Source organism: Cydia fagiglandana, chromosome 9 (assembly GCF_963556715.1).
Source record: "Cydia fagiglandana chromosome 9, ilCydFagi1.1, whole genome shotgun sequence".
Taxonomy (NCBI): Eukaryota; Metazoa; Arthropoda; class Insecta; order Lepidoptera; family Tortricidae; genus Cydia; species Cydia fagiglandana.
In genome coordinates this window covers 11,125,343-11,144,037 of record NC_085940.1, presented here as the reverse complement: position 1 = coordinate 11,144,037, position 18,695 = coordinate 11,125,343, and the positions used below count along the sequence as shown (strand labels likewise).

General features: G+C 37.9%; 2 protein-coding genes, 1 long non-coding RNA gene and 1 other non-coding gene across 4 annotated transcripts; 2 read left to right on the top strand and 2 right to left on the bottom strand.

Annotated features, from left to right (window-relative positions):
• Nucleotides 1-88: 88 nt before the first annotated feature.
• Nucleotides 89-4,324, bottom strand: LOC134667354 (ankyrin repeat domain-containing protein 27-like). Its single transcript, XM_063524727.1, has 2 exons — nucleotides 4,059-4,324; nucleotides 89-3,920 (listed from the first exon to the last, which is right to left on the bottom strand). The coding sequence occupies exon 2, from the start codon at nucleotides 3,910-3,912 to the stop codon at nucleotides 1,123-1,125; it is 2,790 nt and encodes a 929-aa protein (XP_063380797.1). The 5' UTR covers nucleotides 3,913-3,920; nucleotides 4,059-4,324; the 3' UTR covers nucleotides 89-1,122.
• A 1,462-nt stretch (nucleotides 4,325-5,786) lies between these two features.
• On the bottom strand, nucleotides 5,787-7,295 carry LOC134667770 (pupal cuticle protein 36-like). Its single transcript, XM_063525183.1, has 3 exons — nucleotides 7,123-7,295; nucleotides 6,395-6,602; nucleotides 5,787-5,989 (listed from the first exon to the last, which is right to left on the bottom strand). Exons 1-3 carry the CDS (start codon nucleotides 7,132-7,134, stop codon nucleotides 5,787-5,789), a joined length of 423 nt encoding a protein of 140 aa, XP_063381253.1. The 5' UTR covers nucleotides 7,135-7,295.
• Nucleotides 7,296-16,590: 9,295 nt separating this feature from the next.
• LOC134667635 (uncharacterized) lies at nucleotides 16,591-17,317 on the top strand. The gene is made up of 2 exons (XR_010098669.1): nucleotides 16,591-16,821; nucleotides 17,081-17,317. It is a non-coding gene; the product is annotated as an uncharacterized LOC134667635 (long non-coding RNA).
• Nucleotides 17,318-17,515: 198 nt separating this feature from the next.
• LOC134667817 (U6 spliceosomal RNA) lies at nucleotides 17,516-17,626 on the top strand. Its single transcript, XR_010098697.1, has one exon. It is a non-coding gene; the product is annotated as a U6 spliceosomal RNA (small nuclear RNA).
• The last annotated feature ends 1,069 nt before the right edge of the window (nucleotides 17,627-18,695 follow it).

Genomic DNA, 18,695 nt, shown 5'->3' with positions numbered 1-18,695 from the left:
CCCAGTGACCAGCATATGTTGTGAGTTTGAACTGCTTGCTCTTTAATTGTATATTGTAATTATGAGCTTCGTGCACAAATTCAGTGTAAATAAATATGTCCGTGATGGATCTTAGGTTTTTAGGATTAGTGACCAGAGCATTCGTTTTCTAAGGGTTTTTTTTTTTAATTTAATCCTTACGTTATTGTTTTTAACTTATTAACATCAGCCACAAGATAATGAATTCTATAATATAATGCATATAATAGGCCTAGGTAAATTAATAATTTGTTTTTTGTATATTCGACATTCAGTTCAATAATTCATGAGATTTTTTTAACTGACATTGGTTTTATAAGTGGCACAGAATGAATGTAAATTTTACACATGCGTGTAAAAATGGATATAAATAAGTTCAATGTTTGTATGTTTATAACATGAAGTTTCAAATTAAATATAGCTAACAAGAATTTTTATAAGCTGATTTGTCTTATTTCTAAATTACATCTACCTATCCTAAAAACATGACGTAGATTATTGTCAGTCATCTAGTAGAGTTAGACCAAGGTAAGCCTGCAGAGATTTTGAAAGCCCACGCAGTGCGTTATTTTAAATGTCAACTTCTATGAAATTGACGTATAAATAACATATGCACTGCTTGGGCTGTCAAAATCGCTACAGACTTTTCTTGGTCTAACTCTAGAAAAATTCGTATCATTAGTATAGAGACAAAAACAATTTTTTACTCTTAGTAGTAATAAGTAAATTCAGTCTTACAGAAATAAAATGGCAAGAAACTGGCCATGGTAATGGCACATAAAACCCATTTGTGCAAGCAATGCAGGGTAAATATTTTGAATCAAAATAAAATCATAAAGCAAATATAGAATAAAAAATAATCATGGCCAACATTATTTTAAATTGATAATTACAATTTCTTTCATACAATGTCATGTAATTTAAGATATTTTAAATAGTAGTGCGGATTTTTCTTATATTAAATACATACATATTAGGAAGTTAATAGTAAATTACTTCTACAGATTACCAGTTCGCCGGACGATATCAACCTGTCAGTTATTCGGAACTCACCTTTTGCAATTAACTGGTAATCTGTGGGCCCCTTAAGAGTTATTCAAGTCTTTAAGTTTTAGCATACTTCTCAATCAAATCAATAATAGTAAGATAGACTTTCTCTTTGGCAGTGTCCAAGGCAGTTTTCTCAGAACTGTTGCATATTGATACATCAGGATTAAAGCTGATGAGAACTTTGACAGCACCAATGTTCCCCTGGTGGCTAGCATCATGCAACGGCGTGTTGCCAGCCCAATCGGTTGCATTCACGTTCGCGCCGTTATTTAGGAGTGTACGGATCACTATGATCTTATTGTTTAAAGCAGCTAAGTGTAGAGGTGTCTGACCTTTCTTATTGGCACAGTTTAGATTGGCATTGTTCAGGATCAATATGTTGCAAAGTTCGTCTAATCCACAGCGAGCAGCATGATGGAGCGCTGTAAATCCATTTGAGTCTGCAAAATTGACGTCATACAAGGTTTTTGCTGGTGAAGTCTTGGTTTTACAGTTTTCACACTCGCATAGCGGATGGCAGAATGTTGCATTGGTGCTGCTGATACCAACATTACTATTGTTGTCTGTATAATCCTCATAGTTGATATTCATGTAGAAACAAGCCAGCTTTACATCAGCATATGAAATGGCTTTTGATATTTTCTCAAGAGTTTTCAAATTTTGAACCGTCTTTGATGCATGATCTGATTGATTATTAATATTATTATTCACAGTAGTTAATTTCTTATTTAACTCTTGGTCAGGTTTACATTCCAGTGGTTTTATGTTGGGGCTGGTTATGTGTATGTATTCATACAAGTTAGGAGTACAAGTTTTTAAAACTTTAAGTATTCTCAGGTTATGTGCATAATCAAAGGCTGTTTTGTTATAGCGATTTTGCAAGGATGGCTCGGCACCGTTTTCTATGAGAAGCTTAGCTATGCCTTCATAACCCCACTTTGATGCAAGATGCAAAGGTGTGTTGCCATTTTGACTAGCACAGTTTACATTAATTTTCTTCCTGTTGTGTTCAGAAAAGTATATTAAAGCTTTCACACAATTTATGTGGCCATTATTAACAGCTAAATGCAGTGGCGTATTTTTGTCTATATTAGCTTGATTCACATTGGCACCTGAATGAACCAGCAACAGCAAAGCATTCTGGTGTCCTCTAGATGCAGCATAGTGAAGTGGCGTACATTCATTGAGATCTGTAGCATTAACCTCTGAGTTCATTTCAATTAATAGCTCCACCACTGCTGCCTTTCCATGAATGCAGGCTACATGTAAAGGTGTCAGGCCATGGCTATCTCTAGATGTAACAGTAGGTGAAGATTTCAACAACCTTTTAGATAATTTGTGGCAACACTTCTTGCAACTGCATAATGGGTGACAAAGTTTTTGGTAAACTTGTGTTTCATCAATTTCATTGTCAGCATCACTGTCCTCCTCACTGCTAAAGTCAGTCTCTAACATTTTGTTAAAAACACTGTTTTCATTCCTTTGCAGCTTTTGTAGATTTTTCTCATTCCTTTCCAATATGACTCTTATTTGATCAGCATGATTCATTTTGATGAGCTCAAATATGTATTCTAATGTTTCATCCCCACCATTAGTATCAGATGTTGAAATTGATTCAGTTAAGCTTCCTCTTCTAGGCTTCCCATCCTTAAGGTTATCCTCTGTTAGATTGCTTTCATAGTAATAGGCTTCAGGATCCGGTAAGCCTCCTAAGGCTCCTGACTGAATGTGCTCTATTACAGCTTCTAAAGTGGTTATTAGGAAGGCACCCTCATCACCACCCCCTTTGCCAATACCGCTAAACCGGAATTCTTTCATATACATTAGCTGACTATACCAGTTTGGCAAACCTGATTTTATAACCAGAAATACAAACACCGGTAACATGTCATCTGCAGTCAGAAGAACAACATTGTTACTACTATCTTTCTTGTTGATCGCATTGAGTGCCTGTTTAACACACAAAATCTTTTCCAACACAGTATTATAAGAGTCAATTTTTGAAAGAATCTGTTTAGCTTTTGGTACAGCAGGGTACAGGTCTTTTTTTATGTCTAAATCCCTGAGTTGTATGTCACTCATATTTCTTATTTTCTTATTAAGATGTGAGTCTTCATAAGCACAACATGTACAAATAGGTTTGAACAAATGGTTGAATAACAGATGTTGCATGTAGCATTCAACAGCGAGTTTGACATTCTCTAGTATCTGCTTACATGATTTGGATTTTTCTCTAATCCTACGATTTTGTAGTACAGTTTGCAGGCACTGGGTGTATAGTTCACTCACCAAATCTCGAAGAGGTGCAATAGCTACAGGCAAAGTTGGATGTTTCTTTATGAATTGCTGTACATTCTGTTCTATTTGGTCTAACACTTGCCGACCTGCGGCTTGAGTCCACAGTAAATCAATGCAGTTATTTATTGATGTTAAATATTCCTTAGCAATTGCATTGTCATCACTTGCTGTAGTGGGTTCTAGTGGGCTTTCTATACACCAAACCTTGTATTTAAAGAAGTCTTCTGTGTAGAATGTTTCTTCAAACAATATGTGGCTCTGTAAAGGAAGAGCTTTGGTCACTTCTAGTGTGATGACCTTGTTGGTGACAGTCACTTGTTTCTCTTTCAGAGTTGTATAGTGCGTTTCAGGAAGTTCTTCACTTGGAACTAAAATATGAGCACAGAAGTCCTCTACTGTGAATACACGAGTGTTCAAACTTCCTATTCTAGGAACGCATATAATCCATGACTGTGTTATACAGTGTTGAAACAAGTTTGCATATTCGTTTTTCAGTTCAACAAAGAACGGATTATCGGAGATGATTTCGTCGTATGTGCCGTCCATTTTGAGATCTGGAAACCGGATAGTGGAATGTTAGATGCGTGCTGCAATCTTGCGGTTAATGAATAATTTATGATTATTACGTTCAATGGCAAACCAGTATATAATTACAATAATGCGCTTATTGGGTCTAAAACTAGTATACTAACCTTCATTAATTTTCTTCGAGTTTAAACTTGATCACTTCTATTAATTTTGAAATGTTGCTTGATCTAGCTCTTCTATGAAAATGGGTAGAGCATTGTATGGCCTCCTATTTGCCGGTTGCAGAGTGAATGAAGCCACTGTGGACACCTTTCTGTTATTAGATCACTTCACAAATGAACTTCAATTGTTTTAATTAATGCTTAATGTAAATTAGCATTAAATATGTGCACTAATGATTAATTTAATGTATTCCAAATCCAAACTCAAATCCTACACAGTGCATTCTGAATGACACTGACACTACTGATACTGACATTTTTGGTTGTGACATTAGAACATAATGTTGCCATAATTCTCAACAGCATTCTGTCAAGCAATTTTCAAATTGCTTGGCAAATTAAAAAAAATGTAGTCGTGAAGGATCATCCCATAGAAAATTTGAATTTCACGTCGTTTTCTACTGACAAACAGGTTTGACCGGCTATAATAAAAATAATAATGTCAAGTGATTGTAAACCGGCAACATTGATGTTATTAAGGCGGTTATTTTATGTAATGTTTATGAATACGACTTGTATATATCCATGGTCATAAAAAAAATAAGGTGATTAGTATCAGTGATAACACCATAATAATGTGTATGACAACTTATCACACCGGATGCGATTCGCACGTCGCTTCGATAGCGGGATATAGCTATAATACGCGCATAAGGGCTTATTATTACATCCATCTTTTCGGACGCTCAAACATCGGAGCGACGTGTGAACCGTGTGAATCACATCCAGTGTAATAGGCTGATAGCCGCCTTACATGCTCTTAAGAGGAAGGAAGACGACCAGGCCCCAATTTCACCACGGTGACAGGTGCGACAATTGTAAAATATCACTGTTACTGACATATACAATGGCAAACAGGAATACGGCCCGCCCGACGGTAAGTGGTAATCGTAGCCCGTAGCCCATGCCTGCGACGTCAGCAACAGTGATGTTTTACAATTCTCGCACCTGTCACCGATGTGAAATTGGGGCCAGTTCTCCATAAATATACCATACTCCTTTACATTTCATTTAAGTACTTAATTGTCGAAAGGGCCTCTATTGGTGTTGGCTTCAACTCCACACACACCTTCCAAATGTTCAAGACAATAATCGTAACGTGTGGTGATAACTCCGATGCCTAACCAACGATAATTAGTTATTCGAACTTTACAGATAGTAGGTATAATTATAAGTAGGTACGATGCTTAATTATGCTGAGGCTGCTCGCTCTTTCGTTCAAATATCTTTATTTTCCATGAATCTTTATTTTCAAAAGATAAAGTTTTATAACTAATGGGTGCAAACACTTAAATTTTACCAACTTATACCCTTTTAGGGAATGCAAATCGGTTATTTTTTGTATGGAAATAATCGGTTTTTAACCGAATCCGCGGTTATTTCCATACAAAAAATAACCGATTTGCATTCCCTATACCCTTTACACTTTACATTTCATTTACCTAATTGTCGAAAACGCCTCTACGTGTTGGCTTTAGCTGCACACACACCTCCCAAATTTTTAAGGCACTAGGTAGGTAGGTATTATCTATCCCGTGAAATGAATGTTGAGATGGAAAACTTTATTAGATATTGCTATTTATGGTTATTTATTTATTTTAAACTTTATGGAATATAAAAAAGGTACGCATGACGGACTCAATGCCTTATTGTTAAACTTATATTTAAATTTTAACCCCGTCCACCACCTCCTCGACCACCACCAAATCCACCTCTCGCCCCAATGCCGCCGATGCCTCTCCCCCCAAGCCCTCTTCCGCCGAGCCCTCTGCCACCGAACCCTCGCCCGCCGTAACCCCGTCCAGCAAATCCTCTGCCATAGCCTCCAAATCCGAAGCCGCCGCCCACAAATATTGGGATTGGGTAATATGGTCCTGAAACGTTAACAAATTTTTGAATAGATTATAGACCAGATAAGCATCGTACCTATTCTTCACCTATAAATGATGTGGTAGGTACTTAGGCATATCAAGTTGTACCTATAGTAGTAGTAAACACTTTATTGCACAAAACAAGTACATGATAACACAGAGAGAATACAGTTAATGTGTACAAAGGCGAACTTATTCCTAGCTTAGCTAAGTCGTATGGAAGGTACAAGCCTTACTAACCTCCAGCTAAACAAAGTCTTCCCTAAATATTAAATTTTTTTATATAGTTATTTCTTAGACTTTACTGTGCTCGGTAAAATATTGAAGTGCTCCCTCGTCGCAAACACGCAGATAACATTAACACCATTTTACAAAACAAAAGCGCGTGAAAACACAGTTACAACTTACCTCTTCCGTAATAATAAGGATCTGGATAGTACTGGCGCTTCACTCGTACCAAATCTTTTGTTGACTCTGAGCTGTTTTGGTTTAGTACTAAACTCCCTAATGGATTAAAGTTTTGTTTGTTCGGCGAGTCAGTCCCCTCTGCATTTTGATCCTTTGTTGCAGTAATTTCAGTAACTGCTATGATGAGCAGGAGAACTGCAATACATTTCTGAAATGAAAATGTAAATTGTAATTTATGGTGTTACGTATACAATTCTGAAACTGTATTGCATTTAACGGACCGACTGAAATGCCATTCATATCTCATGATTCTCAGGAATAATGAAATTATATTATTTTCATGTAGGTACCAATCTATTCCTTTTTAATGATTTGTGATACCTACACAAATTATGTGGTATATTTATATTAGCTACCGTAGTATCGCATACAACCACAAATCTAATTAAAAGTTCTTATGTAGGTATTTAATAGTTTTATTAATGGATGTCACTCATTTATCTGCCACGTACTTCAGCACCCGGGATTGCCAAAATCTATTGCCAACGTCTCGATATTCAGCGTCAATAACACGTGCATTAAAAAAAAACGAATAGGTACCTTGTCGGTACATCCACAGTGGCGTACAGTAAATATGTACATGAAACGACTTAGCTTCGGTCTCCCACTCTCTCGGCTCTTGGGCCCTACCTACGCCGTAAAATTATTAAGGGAACACTAACACTTACCGTTAATTCCATGTTAGTTCGTTGCTCGTGTACCTAACACTGACAAAAACATAACTGACTGTGTTATTAATATGTAGTCTTCAAGCTGATCTAGCAATTTACGTGAACTCGATAATTGGCAAGATGTGTTTTTCCTGGCAGAGGACATACCCGATACCCACTGAAACTCACACTTTGCCAGCTAAGTCATCGTAGGTACCTACTTACTGAAAGTAATTATTTACTCACGCACGACTCGCTGCTAATAATATCACACATGAATTATTTTACAAAACAAACGATGAGGATTTATGAATAAGTAAAATGACATCATTATGGAAAATCTCGGACGTTATCAACGACGTCATTCGAAGGGTTGAAACGACGCTGTCTTGTAGTAGGTATGGGTCGAACGCTTGTCTAGAAAGCCAAAAAATTCTCAAATATCCCTTGGTAGTAGTTGCATATTTGGGACGTTTGGGGTACAAATCCTGGGGCCTTGGGATCCTAGCGTGTGTCGCCTCTATAAGGAGCTAACAAGGCGCTTTATTGAGGCTTCTGGTGGCCAGAGGGCTGGCCAATATTTCGCTTAGCGGATCAACATTGCTATCCATCGGGGCGATGTGGCCGGCCTTCTGGGTACCACCGAATGACTCGACCTAGAGCATTTTATTTTATTATATAAGTTTCTGATTCAGAGATAGATCTGAAAGGCATTGTCTCAGAAAGTAGTAAATTTGTTGAATTTACAATACTCCCCCGCTGTACATGCATAACCATTTATCGACACCAAACTCCACGTTGATGGCACTTCTGAAGACTTCTGTGGTTTTCAGTAGCTCCATTAAGTCTTGCTTATTTGGTGCAACCTAGTCCCAAATCCTTCAGTAGGTTGCTGAGGGGATTCAGAGCTAGGCAAAACCATAAGGGACTATCACCCCGGAATAAGATTTGATTGTTACGTATTCAAGTAAAATATATTTATTTATTTACATACAATATATATTATATACAGTGGTACTACTAAACGAAATTAATAACTAGCTTAAATCTAAAATAGGCCCCTGAGGCATTGTACCAAGGATGCTGGCGGCATTTCCTCGCTGTATCGCAATGCTGATACGTTGTGCGAGGTAGCCGCCAGCTCTTCGGCCACCAGTTACGTCAACCAGGCGTTTCGCGATTTCTGTAAATAAATAAATATTTTCTAGTCTATTCCAAAAGTAATAGCCAAATTTCTATTTTCAGAACGCCAGTCGTTTTTTAACAAACATGTTTACTACGTTTAAGTTCTCATAAAAATATATCTTAATGAACTGAAACTTAGCGTTCTACCAGGCGTGGCTCACTCCGCGATTTCGTCGCTTTGCTACAGGTAGCTAAAAGTCCATCCGTTCCACCCCAATTTTAGGGTTTGCCATAAGCCGCGCGTGGCGCTGTCGCCACCTAGCGGCCATATCTGTGCTGATCGTGACAGACGCGTTTTGTTAGAGAGTGAGTCTTCTGTACCTAGTACTATTATTTATTCTGTGGTTCTGCTTACCGTAATACGGAGGGAATTTAGGATACGATCTATACCTACTTTGATAAATAGATTTCAAATTATCATAAAACTAAACTAGCGTTTAGATAGCTTAATAATCTTAATATATTATACTTATCTTCGAAAATGATTAGACATTTTCATATAAAAATAGACAAATAATTGGATTAAGTTTAAAAGTGACCTTTTGTATTTCAGATTTCCTCTGCTTTACTACTTACTGTAACTATGTATTTAATACCACTGTCATAGTGCCACTGCCACAATACCCCGGTAAAGTTCTTCTCAAATAACACCTTTTTCATTTAAATACGCGAAAATGAACACTGAGAGCGGATAGCGATTGAGTTCATTAACAATTTTCAAAGTGAACTCTTTGATGTTTCAACGGCGCATCTTCGAAAAGAGCGGTCGCTCTAAAAGCCCTTTGTTCCTTGTCTCTCCCAACTTGTACATCTCAAAACGCGCAGATAGGCTGTATTATACTCATTGACAATAGTGTTTTTGAATTAATTATTGAAGAGCGAAATTAGAAAACGGAGTAACAGAGAACTGCTTGTTTAAATATTCTTATGCTAATTAAACGGAGAGGCGAGTTCACTGATTATGCGTTGCAATGCATAGCCGTGATAATGAATTGCTATTAGTTTGGGAATTGGTTAGTATTTGCTGTTCGTGTTACGTGATTATACAAATTCAAATATTAGCATATCTAAAGGCGGGATTCCACCAGTGATGTGCTTGTGCCGCACAGTACCGCACACTGGTGGAATCCCGCCTTAATAGTCGCAGGTCGAGTGCAGAGTGTAAAGTAGGTATAATAAATGTGTGTTCATCAGTTCATCACAGATTGTTCCTTAGTTATGGATATTATAAATATATGTATTTATCCATGTAGGTACATCTATCTAGGCATTTTCACTTAAAAGTGTACCATCTATTTTTTTTAAACATCCGTCAACTTTTGGGTTATTTCTACTCCGAATCACGAGGCCTAGCGATTTCAAAAGAAAAAAAGTGTCCCAAATAAAATGCCAGTTTTGAAACGCATTTTCACATACATTTTGTATGGACCGTTACAAAATTGACACCCAAAATTTGTATGAACAACTGTGGACACTTTTTTTTAAAAGGTTCCGAATAAATTATGTCCCTCTCGTCTTTAACACTTTAAAAGCAATAGTTAATATTAAGTTAGACCAAAGTCTAAAAATAATTAGTACAAAATTTGCCTGGATACAAGTGTAATTAGCATAGAATTAGAAATTCGCGTTATTACACCGTTATATGATACGTGGCTGCCGCTTTGCGGTCATATAAATGTTTCAGCGAACAAGCCGGAATATGAAGTGGTTAATTTAAATTCTGACTCTACGTGCCGCGGTCGAACATCCAACTGTGCCACCTTTTTATTCACTCTTTAGTTACATCCTTTCAAAATGCACAAGTGGTGGCTTTTATTACTGAAGTGTGGATGAAAAGAGGCGGGTTTTTCGAAGCGCGGCCTTCTGAAATGTACAAGTTGAAAATGTATTGTGGTTTTATGTGAAATTCGGAATGCAGCATTACTTTGTGTTTTAAGTTTTAAAAAGTGTTTCTTTTTCAGTTACTTTTTGGAGTCTACCTCTGAGAATGAAATAGGTAGTTTTGTTTAAATCATCTGCCAGCGATTCGGTGGACGGGTTCACCGTTCGTAGGCGTTTTTTGCTACACGCTACAAAGGCTAAAAGCTTAGTGCGCAGCAGTGAATTCGTTATGAAAATCTCACAGAGGTAAAAACATTAGTCGCGCAACTCGTCAAGTCCGCTAACAGCTAGCTTACTTAACAATTACATTGTAGGTGATGGCATCTATTTATTTATTTTATTTATTTGGAGATCCAACAGCTATGGAATTATTAACATAGAAATTATTCAAATTATAGTAGACACAGGAAGCCAATTATAGGAACTCACAATCGAAACTCATAAGTCGTGATAGAGCTTAAGTATATTCTAAGTATACCTATGCATGCCACACTAACCAGTTAAAAAGTCATCTGATATTGTCTATTGTGGAGACAAAAATGTAGGGCAAATTCAAAATGTCTTATATTGTCAAGCTGGTAAAATTGAGGCCCCGGGCCCCTAAGTACTACAAAGCCCTAAAATGTTGAACATTGCAACCGTACTTACGCAACGTCGAGCACTCGCGTTCCATATTCAAAATAAAACGCGCGTTATTCCGAGCGACTTTGCTCCCCAGGAAACGGCGAACTCAGCGCGGCTCTAATGGCCCCCATTCACCGTCGAGTGTCACTCGTCAAGCCTTGATCGCTAAACACCTCCGCACAATAGCCCAAGAAAGGTACGGTCGGCTAGTATGGCGGAATGGAAATAATTAGTAATAGCTGAAATTTCCGGTGTATGGGACAGACAATAAATCTAGTGATTACGTCGACACATAATCCAAATAAATATATTACATTTAGGTATTTAAAAAAAAATTTAAATATATAAAAATTCACAGAAAATTAGTAAAAAATATTAATAACATTTTTAAAATTAATACTCATAGAGAAATATTTGCTTTATAATATTAAGCATGAATCACACCAAAAATAATTATGTATCCTACATTTAAAGTAAGTAACCTACGGTTATTTTTAAATTCAGTATATTTCCGTCCTCAAAAATGGTAATAGGCTATTTTTTCTCTCATTATTTCCAAATTATAATAAGTACAAGCGTTGCAATTTAATCGAACACTAAATAATACCGTATGGTGGGTTTTATGGGGTTGTGCTTTAATTTCCTGGTTAAAAATGGTAATAGATCAATATCATATGGGATTTTCGTTATGAGTTCTCGATCGTCGAATACTGTAAAAATCGGCTTGAAATATGATTCGTAACACAAAAAACCATCAAAAACGTTATCGTTGCTTTAAAGTTGCCGCGCACGAGCCAGCGACCTAACGCGATTGGTCGTTGCATGGAGCGGGCGGCGGAACGATGAAACTTCCATCGCCCCGAGCGCGAATATTTAAAAAAGTATTTAGTATATTTACTATTTACTCGGTCAAGACATATGTACCAGTGAAATTAAAAAATATGGGAGACTAGATTCGAACTAATCATCAGCTTTAATCTGGGCAAGAGTGCTGTAAATAAGAAAGTAAATTTTATATAATTGCAGGCTTTCCGTCTTTGCGTGCGCGTTAAATTTAATACAATAATAGGCCAATTATATTGGGCTATTATACCGAAACACCCCCAATTTGATAGCAGAAAAAGACGCGAAATTAAAATTTTCTTAGGGATTTCAAATCTTCGCGCCTATAAGTTTAAACCAAGGTTAAGGTTTCAATAGCGGTCATTTAAGTACCACCCCTCACCACTAAAATGTAATGATCAAAAACGACAGTTGCTAATGTTCCCCAAAGTAAGCATTTCTAGTTATTGCTGCAATACAGTGGTACCGGGCACCTTACGACGCAAGGCCGAGCAGGAATCGCAAACCTTAAAATATTTGCACTAATTAATTGAGTTAGGATTTTGTTAGTACTCTTTAATTGAATAGCAAAAAATATAAGTTAAGTATTAGAAATACCGTTTTTACTCGATTTTTAACTAAGTAATTATTGTTAAACTTATTTTTACCGTGTGGTGTCGGTTAAAATTTCACTAAGTAACATCATTTATTTTGGCGACTAGGGCAATAAAAGTCGACACCATAACCAACAAATTAACAAACAACAAAAATTTGCAGTAATATTCCAAAACTCGACTGAACGCAAGCGCACCCAAACATGGAATTACTGACTAAAATGGCGGACCAAGTGTGCCACTCCCCTGACTCAGAGTCCTGTCACGTAAGGCCGTGGTATTAACGTCAGTGGGTAGCTGAGCGGCGAGCGGTGAATGCAGGTAGCAATAAGGTGTTCAGTTAATGTTTTTATAATTTGGAATGACTTCGTTTCCATGTAGAAATAACCAAACAGACTTTAGAAGCATTTAATATTTTATTTGTGGCCGTATAAATTATGTTTTGTAAATTAATTACAATTGTTCATATTTGTGGATAAAACAATATGCGTACATACTATATAATTCATAGTAAATTAACATTAAATAAATACATTATTTTTGACATAAAAATACATTGCGCGTATTTAGCTACTTAGCAAGCACTTTGTTTGATTACGATACCTGCAAGCAAGTAGTAAGTATATGGCTCCATCCTATCCTGTACCACGATATACAAGCGATAACATTTTTGCGACAGTTTTGTATAGATAATGGGTTTGTCGCTAGAAAATTACGATATCGAGATAAAAGTCAGGTCTATGAGGGCTATTGAAACCTATAATGTTTTTTTTACATACATGTTTTAAATTTGCCGCGCTTTTTCTAGTCATGCTGATTCACTATAGAATAGTAATCGAATTGGTTCAGATTTAACGTTCAATGCATATAAATAACATAATTAGTAAATAACATAATTTTGGACTAAGTACATACCTACATGACATCAGGCTATGGTTTGGCGCACCGTGACCTTGAACGGCGCGCTAATGTGTTACGGCTGTTAAGTGGAGTCCAGGCGGGATGATCAAATCGACCGATTTGATCAGAAATTAAATTGCGGCAATCTCCAAATTAAGCAACAATTAAACAACTGTACCGATATTTGGAACCTCAGAATAATATTGAGAGTAGAGATGCACCGGATAGTGACATTAGTGACCCACTATCCGGCCGAATACCGGATAGTAACTTTGCTAGATTTCAGAGCAAACAAATTGGATTTAAGAAACAGTCACGGTCATATTGTACTTACTCGTTTATTATTTCAAAACAATTTAAACATCCACATCCACTCACTTGCACGCGTAGGTTCGTAGGTACCTACTCATTTCGAACATAGAAATGAGTCCGCGCCAACGTTCACCACGAAACAGGTTAAAACCTGCACAATGCGCACCTAAAAACCGAAATGTAGGTATTGTTCCGCCGGCCGATGGTCAGGCCGAATATCCGGTATCCGACCAAACAACTATCCATTGCATCTCAAATTGAGAGTGGCAACACTGTCGTAGGTCGTATTGCCCCTTTCTAGCATATACGTCCCTCGCTCCTACACTCCCACCACACAGGCAGGTTGCTTTGTCAGTTATTCAAGGCAAATTGTCAAGTCATTGGCTTGCTGTTTTTCCATCTAGAAGGTCGTGAAGCTAAACTACTGGTGAGTTTTTGAATTTGTACCTCAGTTTAGCTGACTATATTGAAATAGTTATTTTCTCCAATATGCTCGGAAATGTACACCTTACTGTAGCAAAAATAGTACGGGAAGTTCTTCGTTAATGTCAAACTCTAACTAAAAAACATCAAACTATCGCTGTCCTGTTCTAGCGGACGGGAAGTAAAAAAACACTACAGTAATAACTTATTACTGTAGTGTTTTTTACTTTTTAATAATAAAAAACGCAAACAGCCAATTATTATTGCCGCGAGCCGCTTCTACACGACCCGATCAGCTATCATTTCACGTGTATGATCGTGCGAATACTGCTTAATAAAATCAAAGATTATTTTTATATTTTTTTTAAATCTCATCCGTGTTCATAAAGCTTACATAGTTTGTCAAAGGACTTTCTCATTTCAAACATAGACAAAGAGAATCATACTATCTTTGTCTTACACTAGTACTAGCACCCAAAAGAAAAGGATGGGTGTAGTTTTCCTGGTTCTTACTGACTGAAAAGTTGGTTTGACAAACTATATTGCGCAATTATATTGAATGAACGAATATTGAATGGTACTGAATGGCAGAATAAGTTTGTGCCTTTAACTTTTAAAAAATAATTAAAGAGGGAAATTGTTTTTGACATTTTGGATGTGAAGGTTTGATTTGAGTGATGCTTGATGCTTAAATAATAATTATTTTAGCTTATTTCCTCGCATGTTTGGAGAAAAGCACTATATATGCCTCGGCAGGAATAGCAATTCGTGGATTCGTCTTCTTTGTCGGACTCCGCTTCGCGTCGTCCGACAAAATCGAAACTCATCCACGAATTGCCCTTTCCCGGCCTCTGCAATAATGTACTATTATTTTACAAGGGGGTAAAGTTGTTGTTTAACCGCTCTTGCTAATATTGCGAGTATCAATATTCGAAACATGGAATCTTGAGCGTTGCGAGGGTTTCAAAGCACGAGGGTTAAACAAAATTTGCCCCAATTGAAACACAAAATCTTTCACCACACCAACCTGAAGCAAATATTAAATGTAATAATCAAATACAAATTAATGCTATTAAATATTTATCATCCAAAATCATGATTTAAAAGTCAATTCTACCAGCAAACATAACAAAATAACTCAAAATTTGCATTTGATTACTTTGTTTGCTCTCAGTTTTTGAAGTGCAAAGTAAGCCTTTCCGAGCTGGTGTGGTGAAAAACAGTTTCTAACGGCTTATGCCATGATATGATGTGAAAGTGTTTTCAAAGGCTGCCTGCGTGCACCGTGGCTATGCCAATGAAAATACTGAAGTATATATCTTTAAAAACACATCGAGTTAGTAAAGCGTGCACGTGTTACCATTAGAATTCAATTTTACACCTACATGAAGTCTCTTCTGAGTCTTGTTAGTTTAAATCTTTCTGTGTGTATAATAAGGTTTGAAATTTGAATACTTAAATGGTGAATGGCATACCCTTCAGTTTTCAAGTGATTTGTGTTTTCGAATACGAATGGTACGGCTAGTTAATACGCGTTACGTAGAACCTACGTATTAAGGTAGACTATGATATGGCGAGGAGGTTTCATCTGTCTAAGTATCTATCAGCAATTTGTCGTTTTACCCCGTTCAGGGTTAGTATAATATAGCAGAATGTGACATCCTGCGGATAAAGGTACCTTATGGCGATTGGCGCTTACGCTATTATTAACGCCGCTCCAATATTATTGCTCTAAAATCCATAAAGCCGCTGAAGGCTGATATAGCCACATCTGCAACGCTACTGTATCCCCTAATAACCCGTATATGGGAAGCTGGACAAGTACCCGCCGAGTGGAAACAAGGACTCTTGGTTAAAGTCCCAAAGAAGGGTGATCTATCGCGGTGCGATAACTGGCGCGGCATCACTCTACTTCCAGCTGCTGCCAAAGTCTTGGCAAAAGTCCTGCTTAATCGCATCGCACCAAAAGTAGCTGACACTCTGCGTGAGGAACAGGCGGGTTTTCGCCCGGGTCGCTCCTGCGCTGACCACACCAACACCCTTCGTATCCTTATAGAACAGTGTGTCGAACGAATGGCAATCGGAACTGTTCTTGGCTTTCGTCGATTTCGAAAAGGCCTTCGACACTGTGAAGTGGAGCGCGTTGTGGTCAAGCCTAAACAGGAGGGGTATTCCCACCTGTATTATTCGCATAATACGCTCCTTATACGAAGGTGTCACTTGCAGGGTGGTCCACGAGAGGAAGCTTGGAGAGCCGATACAGATATCAGCCGGAGTAAGGCAGGGGTGCCTACTATCGCCGCTCCTATTTGTGATTCTTCTGGACGACGTCATGCGAAATGTGGTATCGACAGCGAGAGGTATACCATGGGGCACAAACATTTTGGAGGACTTAGACTACGCGGATAACATCGTGTTGATTTCGCCTACTCTGGCCTATCTAGAAGCCAAACTTGAAATACTTAAAGAAGAGGCTGACAGGATGGGCCTGCAAATCAACAGACGCAAGACAGTCAGCATGCGAGTTAAATCAAGGACAACGGATCCGCTATCACTGGGGGGCGAGAGCCTAGACTCGGTGTCAAAGTTTGTGTACCTAGGGAGCGTATTATCCTGCAAAGGTGGAGCGGATGAGGACATCGACAACAGGATAAAGAAGGCGAAAGCTGCATTCGCGCAGTTAAAGGCTGTTTGGGAGTCGGATGTGCTCACGCGACGTGTTAAACTTTCCCTCTTCGAATCAATTGTGAAATCTGTGTTGCTTTTTGGCTGCGAAACGTGGAGAGTGACTAAGGGCCTAACGAATAAGCTTCAAGTCTTCGTCAACAAGTCCCTCAGGTCGATCCTTCGCGTTTTCTGGCCAAAAACTATGCGCAACGAAGACCTGTGGCGTATATGCCGGCAAACACCCATCGGCCAAGAAATCGCGACACGGAAATGGAGATGGGTAGGACGGGTCTCTATTGTTTCCCAAATAGTTTTAAGCCATAATGTATTGTTTGTCCGAATTTTCATTAGTCATAATTGGTTTTTCTCAGAAACGCGTAACTTTTCAGGATTGCTATAAAACAAACCTAACCTAACCTAACCGATCTATACAATAACCTTACGATAATCCTGAAAAGTTAACGGTTTCAGTTTTATGACTAACGATAATATGACAAACGTTACATTATGACTTAAAACTTTATGGGAAACAAAGGGACCCCGGGTAGGACATACTATTCGAAGAGGGGAAACAAACAACGCAACCATCGCTTTCGGTTGGAAACCGCCGGACGGAAGCCGTGGCCTCGGGCGCCCTGTACACTCTTGGCAGCGGTCCGTCACAAATGAGCTACGAGCGGTCGGGTTGAGCTGGAGCGAGGCCAGAGCGGTCGCTGAAGATAGGAAGGCGTGGCGCGAGCTTGTGAAGGCCCTTTGAACCTCTGGGGTGCCTTAGGACAACAACAACAATATTATTGCGACGCTATGCGGCATAAGCGCCAGCCGCCATAAGGTACCTTTATCGCGGGACGTCACAAATAAACTTTTAGTAATAAAAGTGCTGATAAACAACGTGTATCCGCTTAGGAGTCGACGAAGTCGGCTTCTATTTCCGCTCTGAGAGATACAAGGTAACGAACAAACCTACATTCCATTGTGGGTGAGTACTTCGGCAATTCTAAATTCATATACTTAAATTTGACTAGAAACAGAGAGAGATAAGCATGGCTCTGCGCAAGAATGACATACGAAATCGTGAAGTATTTCACTCTTTATCTACCTACTTATTTCTTTCCAACTAGATCTTTGATTTTGAATAAAATATTGGTAAAAATTTAGGTAGGTACTTAAATAAATAATTTAGCAGGTACTTACTTACCTATAGCTTAAAAGGTTAAGGAAAAGAACTTTTGCATGTAGTTGTTATTTTGGATTTAATTACACTTCACATATATATAATTTTTTATCTAAGTCTTTATTTAACATCTATAAAAATATGATCAAAATTTTAGGTAGGATATCCACAACGCAGGCTTCGTCAGGTGGTCACAAATGCAAATCATATATATAAAATCGAAAAACCAGAACGGGGTAAAAAACGAGGGAAGAAGAGAGATGGCGCCTTACAAATTTCTAAAAAAGTTTTTGACACGTTTCACGAATAAGACGCACGTATGATAAGAAAAAGCTGTTCTAATCTATTATCTAATTAAGAGAATATAACTAGAGAATAAAAACTATCGCTTTCGATGCGTATTTAACTTACAATAAGCAAAAGAAATTTTCATAACATTCTTCATTTTACGACTATCGGCCATTTTCGGAAACTCGGTTGGTTTCGTTTCGATCTTCAAATAACCAAAATTATGTTTGTTATGTTGGTATGCAGTGATTTCGGCCTATTTTTACTCGAAGTAAAATAAAAAGTGCTGTCAATGTCAACCTTGGTAGCCCCCATACGAATGACTTCTGTCATATTACTAATAATTTGCATTTCGTTGTTTTAAATTTCTTTTCGAGTTATATTATTCAGATGACTTTTACGGCTTCGGCAACCATTGCCATTCGTCCGGGGAACGGGCTGCCGAGAAAGCCCAAAAATAAAAAGTTGATACGTTAATATGAAGTCCATCAGTTCAAGGGATGACTTTAGAGATATAATCAATTCGGGAATTGTTTTCTCGCGTAATAAGATACGACTCGACCAGGTAAGATTTTTCTTCTTGCTGAAAGTCACCATCAGATATATCGGAGCGGATGAGGTATTCACAAATATCTGAACCATGTAAATTATGTATAATGTAATTAAAGTTCATGTTCAGATATTTTTGAGCGACCTTGGTG